Source organism: Carettochelys insculpta, chromosome 14 (genome assembly GCF_033958435.1).
Source record: "Carettochelys insculpta isolate YL-2023 chromosome 14, ASM3395843v1, whole genome shotgun sequence".
NCBI lineage: Eukaryota > Metazoa > Chordata > Testudines > Carettochelyidae > Carettochelys > Carettochelys insculpta.
The window spans coordinates 285982-300603 of NC_134150.1; the positions used below are offsets into that span (position 1 = coordinate 285982).

Genomic DNA, 14622 nt, shown 5'->3' on the forward strand with positions numbered 1-14622 from the left:
GGTAATGAAGTACAGGCATTGACTCCAGCGCGAGGCAGGAGCCCATGCTCTCTTAGGCTGCCCTCAATGCCGGAGGCCTTTAGTGCTGTGCAAGGTCTCCTGCAAATTACAGTGCCGCTTCAGAGGCCGTGCTGGGAGCCTTCATCGCCTCTGCTCCAAGTGCCTAGTCAGGCTCTAGGGACGCCAGCACGGTTCCTGACACCGGTGAGAGCCCAACAAACGGTTGCCTCCCTTGATGCCATGCAGACGGTGCAGAGTGCGCAGGAACCGGCGCATGCTGCGGGACCCTCAGCACCACCTTGGTTGTTGGCGTGAGGGTCCACGTCGGAGTCGGACTCGTTTTACTCCAGCTCACCTTGGAGTGAGAGTACAAGGTCTTCCCAACACAGCAGGCACTGACACCACTCCCAATGCCCCTCAGAAGGAGAGTGGCAAAGGCCCCCGCAAGGGGCACCTCAATGGCCCTTCTGGACCCCGTGGGTGATCCATAAGGCACAGGGGCAGGATGCAGGACTCCTGTTCAGGGCACCTGGCACCCCTCAGGTGCCGAGATCGGCTCTGAGAGAGCAAGTGGAGTCGTCAGCACTGGCACCAACAATGGCGCCAATGTCGGCACCGGTGCAGTTGGAGGTGACCCAAGCAAGGGCACCGCCCCTGCAGGCACCGGAAGCTGTGGTGCAATGGGCACCGGCACCAACAGAACCAGTTCCCTCCCATGTGCAGAGTGGCCCCATTCTCATGGCATTGTACCAGAGACCACTAGGGGGCCCTTCACCCCAGGCACCAAGCACGGCACCACAGACTATGGTGCCAGGGACTCAAATGGAAGTGCCAGAACCCCCAGCGCCGGTGGGATTGGAGGGCATGATGCCCTCCTCTTCGTCCTCCCCAGGTGAGGCATTAGCTGGATCCTCTGCATCCCCGGTACTGTTGTGTGGGTACCAGCAACTGTTGAGAAGGGTGGTCCAGAGTCTGGGGGTGCAGGTGGAAGAGGTCAGGGATGAAAGAGACCCTGTTACAAACATCCTCTCAATGTCTGGACTGTCCAGGGTGGCATTGACCATTATAAAGACAATTCCCAACACCGTGAAGATGGTGTGGCAAACCCCCGTTTCAGCCTTGCCCACGGCTAGGAAAAATGAACGCAGGTATTTTGTCCCAGCTCAGGGAAATGAACATCTGTTCACCCATCCTCCCCCTGACTCCCTTGTTGTGGATGCTGTGAACAATAGGGAGAGGCAGGGGGTTCAGGGGCCCTCCCGTAAAAACAAAGACACCAAAAGACTAGACCTATATGGTAGGAAAGTTTACTATACAGGTGGCTTACAGTTGAGAATTGCTAACCAGCAGGCCATGGTTAGCAGATATGTGTACAATACAGCTAGCTACATGGACCGTTTCGCTGAACTGTTCCTGCCAGATGCCAAGTCAGAATTTACAGCTCTGGTAGCGGAACAGAGACTCGTATCTAGAGCAGCACTGCAGGCTGCCCTAGATGCAGCTGACGCAGCCACCAGAGTCATGGCCTCAGGTATAGCCATGAGAAGGGGAGCATGGTGTCAGGTCTCAGGAATCTCGCAGGAGGTGCAGCAGTCCCTTCACGACCTCCCTTTTGAGGGCCCCTCCCTATTCTCATAAAAAATGGACAAGAAACTTCATAGTATGAAGGACTCATGGACCACTCTACACTCACTGGGTCTATACACACTGGCAACCCAGAGAACGCATTTTACCCCGAGGCCCCAGTTCAGAGAGTTCCCACAACAACAAAGGGATGGGAACAGGAGAAGGGGCTGTCATAATAGGAGGCATCAGGGTCGACAGACACAGGACCAGGACCAGGACCACCCTAAACCCCCACCGGGGTCTAAACACCGATTTTGATGGGGCAATCGGAAGCGACACACCGGCCACCCCCACAGTTCCAGCTCAGTGCTTATTCTTATTCCGCCTATCCCCATTCTACCATGCATGGTGCAGCATAACTTCAGACCAGTGGGTCCTCCGCACGGTAGGAAAGGGGTATGCTATCCAATTTTCTTCTTACCCTGCATAGTAAGAAATGGAAACATGGTAGGCAACCAGCTTGGCTTAACATGGAAATCCTTAGTCAGCTTAAATTCAAAAAGGATGCATACAAGAAATGGAAACGTGGACAGTTGACTAAGGAGGAGTATAAACATACGGCTGGAGAATGCCAGGCAGTTATCAGGAAAGCGAAAGCACAATTGGAACTGCAGCTGGCAAGGGATGTGACGAGTAACAAGAAGGGTTTCTACAGGCATGTGAACAATAAACAGGTTGTCAGAGAAGGTGTGGGGCCATTGCTGGATGAAGGATGTAACCTAGTGACAGATGATGCAGGAAAAGCTGAAGTACTCAATGCTTTTTTTGCCGCAGTCTTCACGGACAAAGTCAACTTCCACTCGACGGTCCTAGACAATGCAGAATGGGAAGGTGGAGGGCAGCCATCTGTGGGGAAGGAACAAGTTCTGAGCTATGTAGAAAAACTAGATGTGCACAAGTCCATGGGTCTGGGTTTAATGCACCCCAGGGTACTGAGGGAATTGGAAGAGGTCATTGCTGAACCATTGGCCATTATCCTTGAAGACTCTTGGAGATCAGGGGAGATACCGGATGACTGGAAGAAGGCAAAGGTAGTGCCCATCTTTAAAAAAGCAAAGAAGGACAATCCAGGGAACTATAGACCCGTCAGCCTTACCTCAGTCCCTGGGAAAATAGTGGAGGGAATCCTCAAGGAATCCATTTTGGAGCACTTGGAAGAGGGGAAAGTGATCAAAAGTAGCCAACATGGATTCACCAGAGGCAAGTCCTGCCTGACCAATCTGATTAGCTTCTATGACGAGGTAACAAGCTCTGTGGACATGGGGAAGTCAGTGGATGTGATATACCTTGACTTCAGCAAGGCTTTTGATACGGTCTCCCACAACATTCTTGTCCATAAGTTAAGGAACTATGGATTGGATCCTTGGACTATGAGATGGATAGAAAGCTGGCTTGAGGGTCAGGCCCAGTGGGTAGTGGTCAATGACTCAATATCTGGATGGTGGTCTGTTTCAAGCAGAGTGCCGCAAGGCTCAGTTCTGGGGCTGGTGTTATTCAACATCTTTATTAATGACCTGGATGAGGGGCTGGATTGCACCCTCAGCAAGTTTGCGGATGGCACAAAACTAGGGGGAGAAGTAGATTCGTTGGAGGGTAGAGAGAGAATCCAGAGGGACCTGGATAAATTGGAGGACTGGGCCAAAAGAAATCTGATGCTGTTCAATAAGGAGAAGTGTAGAGTCCTGCACCTGCGGCGGAAGAATCCCAAGCATTGTTACAGGCTGGGGACTGACTAGCTCAGCAGCAGTACGATGGAAAGGGACATACGAGTTGTGGTGGATGAAAGGCTGAATATGAGTAAACAGTGTGCCCTTGTAGCCAAGAAGGCTAACGGCATACTAGGGTGCATTAGGAGGAGCATTTCGAGCAGATCTAGAGAGGTAGTTATTCCTCTTTATTCAGCAGTGGTGAGGCCACATCTGGAATATTGTGTCCAGTTTTGGGCCCCCCAGTATAAAAAGGGTGTGGATTTGCTGGAGCAGGTTCAGCGAAGGGCAACAAAAATGATTAAGGGGCTGGAGCACAAGGCCTATGAGGATAGGCTGAGGGATTTGGGCTTGTTTAGTTTACAGAAGAGAAGACTTAGAGGTGATTTAATAGCAGCCTTCAACTTCCTGAAGGGGAGCTCTAAAAACGAGGATGAGAAACTGTTCTCAGTGGTGTCAGATGGCAGAACAAGGACTAATGGTCTGAAGTTGAAGAGGGAGAGGTGTAGGTTAGATATTAGGAAAAACTACTTCACCAGGTGGGTGGTGGAGCACTGGAATGCGTTGGCTACAGAGGTGGTGGATTCTCCATCCCCTGAGGTTTTTAAGTCCCGGCTGGACAAGGTCCTGGCTGGGATGACTTAGTGGGGGTTGATCCTTCTTGAAGCAGGGGGCTGGACTAGATGACCTCCTGAGGTCCCTTTCAGCCCTGTGATTCTGTGATTCTCTGATTAACAACCCCCTTTCCCCGTTCCTCTTCAGGGACCTCTCCATGTCTGACACTGGTCGAGCTGGCCTGCTTCGAACCTGTCAGGGAAGTATTGCTGAACAGCAGGAAACCCTCTACAAGGGTAGCATATATAGCCAAATGGAAAAGGTTTACCATATGGGCCACCCAGAAGGGGATGTCCCCGGGAGAGGCCTCAATACCATGTATCCTAGACTGTTTGCTGGCCGTAAGCCAGACGGGGCTGTCACCGTCCTCCCTAAAAGTTCACTTGGCAGCCATTTTGGTGTTTCACCCAGAGGCTGGGAGGTCCTCAGTCTTCTCAGACCCGGTGGTGAAAAGGTTCATGAAGAGAATGGAAAGAGTCAAACCCCAGGTTCAGGCCCCCCTGCCAACACAGGACCTTAATTTGGTTTTGTCTAAGTTGATGGCTCCCCCATTTGAACTTCTCACCTCCTGTTCTGTGTTTTTCCTTACCTACAAGGTGATACTCCTGGTGGCCATTACCTCAGCCAGAAGGGTGTCAGAGCTAAGGCCCCTGACGGTGGACCCACTTTGTACAGTGTTCCACAAAGACGTCAGGCTGAGACGCCACCTGGCGTTTCTGCCTAAGGTGGCCTCCCCTTTCCACATTAACCAAGGCATCACCTTACCGGTGTTTTACCCAAAGCCCCATGCCTCCCCTAGGGAGCAGAGTCGACACACCTTGGATGTCCAGAGGGCACAGGTCTTCTATATGGACAGGACCAAACCCTTCCGGAAGTTGCAGTAGTTGTTGCAGTTGCAGACAGGATGAAGGGGTATCCAGTCTCCTCTCAGTGGATCTCTTCCTGGATGGTGGCCTGTATCAGTGAGTGTTACAAACTGGTGGGGGTTCCCCCTCCACCGATGAGGGCTCACTCCACTAGGGCACAGGCATCCTCTGTGGCCAACGTCCCTATCCAGGACATCTGCAGGGTGTCCACTTGGTCCTCCATTCACACGTTCGCAGCACGTTACGCAGTTAAACAGCACACATGGGAAGATGCTGCAGTGGGGAGGGCTGTCCTGCACTCCTTTTGGGGCTCCGACCCTGCCTCCTAGGCATTGGCTTGCATTCACCCAAATTGGAGTGCACATGAGCAATTACTCAAAGAGGAAAAGACAGTTACCTGTTCTGTAACTGGTGTTCTTTGAGGTGTGTTGCTCATGTCCATTCCAAAACCCTTCCGCCTTCCCCTCTGTTGGAGTAGCCGGCAAGAAGGAACTGAGCGGGAGGCGGGGCTGGCAGTGCATATATGGGCGGCCATACGGGCGCCACTCCAGGGGGCGATGCACCAACCCTAGGGCTACCGGCTAGGAGAAAAAGCTTCTGACAACTGGGCATGCACTCAGCGCACACCCAAATTGGAATGGAAGTGAGCAATACATCTCGAAGAACACCAGTTACAGAACAGGTAACTGTCTTTTTTTATTGGCATACCAAATACTGTCTGTTTATCCTGAGAAAGTCAGGAGTCTAAACAAGGATTGGAAAATCAATGCACTTGCGCCTTTCAGTTGCTTTTGGAAGTCTTTCCACAGTCCTTATCCACGTTATCCTTTCTGATAACTGCTGCTGCTGCCCTTCCACTGATAAATGACCTTTTGCACTGTGCTGGGTGGTTTGTAGCCTATCTGTCTGCCCCACATCTTGTAGCCCTCTGTACAGACATGCTGTTTGGGAGGTTGGTGGAGTTGACATGGTACCATCAATTAATAGGCTGTGGAGCAACAGGAACTTAGGCTACATCTGCAGTGTGAAGTTAAGTCGAATTTATTAAAGTCGACTTTGTAACACTAGATTTTATGCAGTCAAAATTGTGCCCACATCTGCTCACAAAGTTGACTTAGTGTATAGCCACTAAATTGCTAAAGTTCAACTGTGACAGCAGTGCATTGCGGGCACCTAATCCCACAGTTCCTACAGCCCTATTGCATTCTGGGTTTTTTTTTCCGGTGATGCATTATGGGAAAAAAGGCCTGGCAAGTGGTTGTGGGTATGTGTCGTCATCTTCCCAGAGTGCATTGCCCTCATTCCCCCCACTGTTGAAAACAAATGGACATTTTTCAGAAGTCTCTTTCCCCATGACAGAAATTGAGTCATCTGCATTACAGACACAGGCAGCATTTTTTTTTTTTTAAAAAAGGAAAATCTGTATGGAAAGAGGCAGCTTTTACAAAATAATTTTTGAGACTTCAAATTGACATTAAGTAGAATTGAAGAGAGAGAGAGGCTGAAGGAAGGAGAGTGAGTGAGTGAGAAATTTGTGAGTTGTAGCCACACAGGAGTGAAGAATGGACATTTTTTCAGAAGTTACTATCCCTGGTGAAAATATACCAAACAGGTGGACTTCAGAAGCTGAAGCTCAAGATACCCAAAGAGAACAAAGTGGGTATATGCAACCAGTGCAAGCCTTCATGTTGTTTTCTAGGAAAGAAGGAAAAGCATAGAATCCAAGAGGGCATTGGAAGAAAAGACAGAGGATGTTGGCTTCTAGTGGTTAGCATCTCTTCCTCTGGGGAAAACACACCAAATAGGATCCATGTGACTAGGAAAAGACTTCATATTGTTCACAAGGAAAGAAGATACACTACCACCATTTCCTTGTATGAGACTCAAGGAGCCAGGTTTGAATTAGAAAGAGAAATCTGTGAGTCGTCAACACGTAGTGAAGAATGCTCTTGGGAGCCCATTGCACTGAAGCTTCCAACGTGAGGCAAAGAGACTGTTAGATGTACTAGCTCCAGACTCATTATAACTCCCCAAGGCTAAATAGAAGAGAAAGAAAGAAAAAAAAAAAATCCCAGAGGGTGTTGGTGTCTAGTGGCTGCTGGAAGAAGCCCCTACCCCATCAGAAGTAGTAGCGGCTGTAAAAGGCCGTGTCTACACTAGCCCCAAACTTCAAAATGGCCACGGAAATGGCCATTTTGAAGTTTACTAATGAAGCGCTGAAATGCATATTCAGCACTTCATTAGCATGCGGGCAGCCGTGGCGCTTTGAAATTGACGCGGCTCGCTGCTGCGCGGCTTGCACCAACAGGGCTCCTTTTCAAAAGGACCCTGCCTACTTTGAAGTCCCCTTATTCCCATCTGCTCATGGGAATGGCACTGAATGTTGCTTATTAAATTATCTGCTTTGTTTGTCTCTCTTAATTTGATTTCAGGCTCTCTCGCCAACTGCAGACCCAGGAAGAGAATGGGACTGATCAATTTCTGGAGGAATGCAATGCAGACCCTACACTTCGAGAGCACATTTCTAGTCTCTCTCACACCTTCCAGAACCACAGGAAAATGGTGCAAGGAGATTCCATGCTCTTCTTTGATAATATCTTCACTGTTGAGCCAATGGTAAGTGATAGCAAACTGGGAACACCCCCTATAGTGGATCACAGCATGAACAACTACACACATTGGTTAGTGGTGTACTGAGTATGTCAGCTTTGCAGGTTTGCTGTTAGATTTGAAGGGCAAATTAGAAGATCATTTCTGAACTGTGGACTTCTAGTGGGTGGTGAGAAAGTGCTCTCATCCATATTACTGCATTAGACCTAAGAGCTGGGTTTACCAGGCAGCGTGGTCCATTGGTTCGGGAATCTGTTGAATTGGGGCCTATTCCTACCTCCATCACTGAGTTGCTGGGCAAGTTACTTTAGTGCTCTTTGCCTCAATTTCTCTGCTTGTAAAATAATACTTACCTGCTTTGTAGAGAGAAACTTATACATAGGCACCAAGTATTATTATTAGGACACTTAGTTCTATGTTTCTTTAGCTTTGTTTCTATAGCAGGTGTTAAAAAATGTGGCTGTTTAGTCTATGCACCTATTTAACATATATTTTGCAATTTGCATGGTTTGCAGAGATGCTGATTTAGGCACATCATTCATATATGATCTTTCAAGATTTATAAATCTTACATTGGCTACTGCATGTTACACATTGACTCTAACATGAAGGCATTATTTATAGGGATACAGGGCCATATTCAGACCAGAGATGATCATGGAGGATTAACTCTGTGCAATTCTACCCATGCAACATTGAGTCACGCCCACCACCATGTCTGAATTTGCCCTGCAGTGTCATTCATGAACCCTTTCGTCAACATGGCATATTGGAAGAGGGTTTTTAATTTTAAATATATGTACCTTAAAATGGCTTTGGCTGTACAAGCATCTGAAGACCAATATGTGGCTTGTTGGATGAGGTCAGCACCTCTGCCCTTATTTGTTGTGTCAGAAAAATTACCATAGAAATGGTGATTGCTACAGAGTTACCTTGACTGACAATACAAATTAAAAAAGATAAGTGTCTTAATTTTCATGTGAAAAATAAATATTTTGAGCAGCCCTCCAGGTTTGTGGAAAACAAACTGTTACGCAACTCTGACTTTCTGACTGTACCTTGTCTTCGGTTTAATTTGTTTTTTTGAAAATAGACATGATATATCAGGAGCACAAGCTTGTGATAGAAGCTCAGGTGGCCGCCAAAGGACATTGGTTTCACCTTTTGCTGTGGTTTTTTTTTTTCCAGCATACCATGGTATTAGTTGAGTCACATTGGGAGCACAAGCAAGCTGACTCCTTGGAAATGGAAACCAAGGAGGACAGCGATTTGCTGCAATTGCACTGTCCTTGACAAGTTTCCTCTGTCTTGTCATTGCCTTCCTAATTTATCCTGATCCTCTGGAAAGCTTCCTTTCCAGTTTATGATAGTGCTGCCATTTTTGTCGTAGAGCAAGGCAAGCAGTGTCAGAGTGTATATAGGAATTGTCAGTATTCCAGAGGCTCTCTAGATCAGCGAGAGACCTAAGTGGTTTGTTTAGTGGCACTCATTAGAACAGGAAGACTTTTCGGAGCAAGTCTTTGCCAGGAGGAGTCACCATTATTGAGATGCCTCCAACTATGCATCTGTTGTGCTATCAGTGTTCCAGTCACTTGTGGAAAAAAATTCAGGGCAGATGTTAGCTTATGCTCCAAAATTTCTGTTAGTCTATAAGGTGCCACGGGACTTCTTGTTGTTTTTAGGACAGATGTTATTTTTTTTTATATTTCTTTAATGATAGGTCTCAGGGGATGTGCTTTACAGTCAGCAGCTCCTCCTCAGTTCGTGCCCGGCTCTACTGGTGCTATCAAACCACCCTTACTCTTCTCTTCTGAATACAAAATAAGCCCAGTTCCATAAGCGTCTCCTCATCAATCATGTGTCACAGCCCCCTAGTAATTTTCATTGCCCTCTGCTGGATCTCTCCAATGAATCCACATGCTTTCTGTAACAGAGGGGCCCAAAAGTGGACACAATACTCCAGATGTGACCTCACCAGTGCTGAATAGAGGTGAATAGTCACTTCCCTTGATACGCTGGAAATATCCAATATGGCATTAGAATTCTTAGCAACAAGAGCACATTGTTTATCCATATTGAGCTCTTGTGCACTGTAATCCCCACATCCTTTTCTGCAGAACTGCCATTTAGGCAGTCAGTCACTGACCTGTAGCAGTACGTGGAATTTTTGTCATGTGTGGAACTCTGCACTTCTCCTTTTGGAACCTCATCAGGTTTCTTTTGGTCCAATCATCCAATTTGTTTAGATCACCCTGAACAGCTTCACCCTATCCCTATCCTCCAGTGTATCTACCTCTCCCCGCACCCTCCCCGGGTCAGCGTCATCTGTGCAATCCATCCCATTATCTAGATCATGAAAATATTGAACAAAACCAGCCTCAGGACTGACCATTAGGGCACTCCACTTGATACTGGATGCCAACAGCCAGCTGTTGATCACTACCCATTGAGCCCAACAATCTAGCCAGCTTTCTATCCATCTTATAGTCCATTCACCCAATCCATGCTTTTTTTTAAACTTGCTAGCAGGAGTACTGTGGGTATCAAAAGCTTTGCTGAAATCAAGGTATATAATATCCACAGAGCCACTTATCTCATCATAGAGGGCAATTTCGTTGATCGAACATGACTTTCTCATGGTGAATCCATGTTGACTGTTCCTGATCACCTTCCTCTTCTCCGACTGCTCTGTTGGTGCTCTACTGGTACAAATGCCCTAATGGGGGCAGTCCAGGACAAGGCGATAAAAGAGGAGCTAATACTTAGAGCCTGATCCATCTATGGTGCATCTCCAATTCAACCCATGCAGCCTATGCTTAAGTCTGTTCACAGCAGACGCAAAACTGTGGAGAAAAGAGTTAGGATAGATGGCATTAGAAATCCAGAGAAACTACCCCATCACTCCACTATGACACAGGTGGATTCCAGAGTCACCACAAGCAGATGGGATTTCCCCAAGAGTATTACAGGAGTGAACGGGAGGAACTTTCAGGATCAGGCTCATGGATATTGAAGTTGTTATGGAGCAAAAGCAGAGAACAAAGAGCAGGGAGAGAGGCTGTGGAAAGTCAGCTTATGAAAAGAGCAGCAGGTGTGTTGCTCATAACCGCAGATTGGCTGACTTGACCTCTGTTCCAAGTAATATACTTAAATCAATCATTAGGGATAACATGGGGAAAGGTGGTTTAGCTGGAAATGAGTTATCAGACAAACATCAGCACCGGTTTATAGAAGGCTAAATCTTGTCAGCTAAATCTAATTGACTTTTTTCTGAAGGGCAAATGAAATAGGTAAAGGAAAAGCAGTCATCATTCATCTGTATTTCTGTAAAACATTTGATAAGATGTCACATAGAAATCTTGTAGATAGAGCTACGAAGACAGGCATTGATAATCTGAATTACAAATTGGCCATTGGCAAGGCTGCAGAGGGCAATTGTGTATGGAAGGAAAGGGGTCTTGAGTTGCTGGGGGTTCAGACTCATTCCAATTTGTACATAAGGCATTCGTATGGAAGGAAAAGCGGTAGATAGCAGTTCCCAGCAATCCCAGATGGGGACCCATTTTGACAATTCAGGAAGACATGATGACCCAAGGCAATTAAAAAATGGAGGTTGGGCGGAAACAGTGCCGTGCTTCTTCCACTTTCCCCCTAGCCAGCTCCAGCCTTCATTCAGAAAACCCACTCAGTCTCTGGAACTCCCAGTGGCTCCTCTTCATGCAGATAGCTGCGGGTGTCAGCCAGGGATTTCAGAACCCAAAGCAGTGCCAATTTGACTGTTTTTCTCCAGACAATGTGAGGAAGAACTCAGTGGGGCATAGCTCATCCATCTGATCAATGATTGGCACAAGTGAGAATGCTTTTACCTAAAACTATCTTTTTATTAGATCTCAAGTGCAAGCACACATGGGGGTGTGCGCACACACGGTTAAGAGCATTCCAAACATATATAATTACCCAAAAAAGTCTGAAGTTGTTCGGAGAGGTCAGTGGCTAGCCTTAAGCGCAGGCCCTTCCTTCCATATGACATTTGGGAAACACAAGTGTCAAATCTTTGCCCAGAGGAAAGCTTCTTTGGACTATTTCAAAGCACACTTTCTAACTAAACTTTTTATAAATTTTCTCCAAGCAAAACTCGCTAGTTTAATAGGCTCACACTAACTCACGCTAGTTTAGTAGGCTAACAATTTTCCCTAGCAGCAGCCAGTAACAGTTCATTAGTCTCCTTATTGGTAAAACACTTCTAGTTATAACAGCAATGAACCTTGCATGCCAGAGACACCTAAAACCAAGGTCTTTGTCCAAACAATCCTTTTGTTTTCGTGGAATTTTCACTTTGTCCAACCTCTCATTCTCATAACAAACCTTGAAAACATACTGTTTCTTGGTTTTGCGTCTCAGAGGTTAAGATTTTCCTAGTTGCATAATATTTGCTTGACAGCTGGCAGTGGCTTAATATATAAAATTATTGACTTCAGTATTGTCAAATTCTGGAGTACACTAAGGAACATCAAATTCTGGAGTAACAGTTTACATCTGTTTATAAATCAAGGAGGAAATATGGTTTAATGGGGTTACAAGCCAGGACCCTTGGGATCCACTGACTCTTTATGTGGTCCTGGGAAGGTGACCTACAGTCAGATTTTTGAGCCAGTTTTCTTATCAGAATATTCCAGCTGGGAGCATAAACTGATAGAGCCTGGTATTCTATTGGATGCAGTGTTCTTTATTTACAAGAAATGTACATGTAGCCAACATGAAACCCAAAAGTTCTTTCACTAGCTTTTTCCAAGGTCACACTGTACTCACGTTGGTTTTCTCTCCGCCTCTCTCTCTTTCTTTGTCCTCAGTTTTTGTGTAATTTTTCATCCCTCACACACACTCCTACCCAAATATTGCTCAGTCCAATGTTCCTGGGCGAGTTCTGAGAGCCATTTTGTCTGGAGTTCTCTTCTTCTCTTGGGGGTGGTGGTCACAGAACTCCCATCCCTAGGACTATGCCTCCCCTGCCTTCCAGTCAGTGGGATCTTCTTCTGATCCCTTCCCTGAGAGGTCTCTGCCACAGCATTCTCTATTGTATCACCTGTGCAGAGAGCCTGAAAGCAGTTGCTTACCTACACCAGAAGTGGAGATACCTGAACTGGCTTTCTTCTCCTGGAGGTTACACACTTCCAGTTTCCTTCCTTGCTTTGTAGTGCCCTCACTGGTTGCTCAGCCTGCTGTGCCTGCTGGATTAAATGCTACTTTCTGTTGAAGAAGTCTTCACCTTCTCTGATGGACCAGAGGGTTGATATTTGCACCTCAGATCCTCTCATCTTTTCTTCCAGGATGGCGACCAGCTTGCACTTGGCACGTATGAAATCTCTTCTGGCTTCTGTGAGGAAGACAAACATAGCACGTGCTGTACAGGTCACAACAGCTAACTTGTCAGTAGACTTGTCACTGTCCATTTTTCCGTTTCTTCAGAGAATTCCCTTAGATGATATTAGTGCTGCCTTGAAAGGCAGGAGGGAAACAAAACTATAAAAAAAATCAGACCAAATAATAACATGGGTCTCCCCCCAAGGTGAACTCCCATGCAAACTCCCCTGTTTGCAGCTCCCAGCTGGTCGCTTATCCTCTGGCTTGTGAAGCCTTCTCTCCTTTGGTCCCTCTTACCCCTGGTGAGTCACAGAGGGAGATGCTCAATGACTCACACACACACACTAACTGTCACGGTAACTGAGCTCAATCAGCAATTTAAATCCAAATTCAGATTCAAACAATCAGCTTAGCAAACTGAGATTCAGATTCAGATTCAGAAATTCAAATTCAAATTTACACAGTCAACCTAGGAAACTGAAATTCAAATTCACACAGACAATCAGCCTAGCAAACTGTAATTCAAATTCAGGCAATCAGCCTAGCAATTGGTTTTGCAGGGCTGACTGCCATCAGGGACAATGGGGAACAGGGCCTGTCTCCTTGCCTGAGAACAGGTGTGGCCAAGGGTGGGAGGAGCAGTCAACTCTGACAGAAGAGAAGTATGAGTGCTTAGTGTGCAACAGGCCGGTGTGAGAGGGTTTACATTCCAGCTTGCTGCAAACTAAGACTTCCGGTAGAAAAGAATTCTTAGCCATTGAGAGACTAAATGGGTGGCCTCTCCAGCTTTCTGCTCTGAGGATGACAGCTAGGATAGAGAATCAGACCTTAGTGCTTAGGCACTGTGTCTGCCTTTGCATACTCCTTTTAAAAATTGAAAAGTACAAAACTAAGCCTTGTACAGTATAGATAGTGTGGCAAACAAAATTAGCTGCATACTTCACATGTTGATACACCTGTTCAGGGAATAGACTGCTAGGATATGAAGTGATAGATTTAATTATATTTAGCTAGTGGTAATAGTAGAATAATGAACACTGAGTAAATTATTACACATTTGTATTAACTAAGCCAGAGAAGACTGTCATTATGTCTTATCTTACGTCTCCTGCTAAGTTAAAGTCTCAGACAAATTGGGCTAGGTTTTCTTTGGAGACGTTGGGGCAGATTTTATTTTTAGTTAAACTCATATAAATCCATGTTTATATGAGTTTAACTAAGTTGTTTGAACAAAGTGAGGATGAACTTTGTGTAGGCTTGATAGCCGTTTCTTGCCAATAGAAGTTGATCCAATACGAAATATTACCTCGCCTACCTTGGCTTTCTGTGGTGTACAAGATTAGTGTCTTAAATTTTTCTGGTATGATGTGTCAGAGTATAATAATCTTGCTATGCACATTATTTCTTGGTAGAAACACCAGCACGTGCTGTTAATAAGGCAGTTACCTTTTCAGTACATGGCTTCATACCTTCAGGTTTTCCTTTTTAAAAAAACAAAAGCTTGTGCATCTGCAGTTGAAAGTGCTCTATCCTTTTTTTGTTGCAGGAAGGAGATGTTTGGCCACAAGCTACAGCTGAAATTAATGTGATCTTTAAACCACGAGAAGCCAAAGTCTATCACAGAACCATCTACTGTGACATTTCAGGTACAGCATTCCCACCTGAGGAAGAAGCATAGCGTGCAAGTATGTTTGGGTTTAATGTCAACATGCACTTCTGCCTGAGACTTTTCTGGTGGTGGTCAGCTGCCCCAGATGCAGACCTTCAGGATGTGATGTCTGGAAGTCACTAAATACACTGCATAGTCTCAGAGAGGTAGCCATGTTAGTCTGTATCTT

The 14622-nt window shown here is 46.2% G+C and overlaps 1 protein-coding gene across 6 annotated transcripts in view; it reads left to right on the top strand.

Moving 5' to 3' along the window:
* Positions 1-14622, top strand: part of HYDIN (HYDIN axonemal central pair apparatus protein) — a 286881-nt gene that overhangs the window by 48146 nt on the left and 224113 nt on the right. For all 6 annotated transcript variants that reach the window (XR_012647429.1, XR_012647430.1, XM_075008458.1 and 3 more), the window contains exons 8-9: positions 7246-7429; positions 14331-14430. Coding sequence is in view for 4 of the 6 variants with exons in the window: in XM_075008458.1 (XP_074864559.1) it covers positions 7246-7429; positions 14331-14430 (284 nt within the window). In the remaining 2 variants the exon portion in view is untranslated. The remainder of the gene's footprint in view (positions 1-7245; positions 7430-14330; positions 14431-14622) is intronic.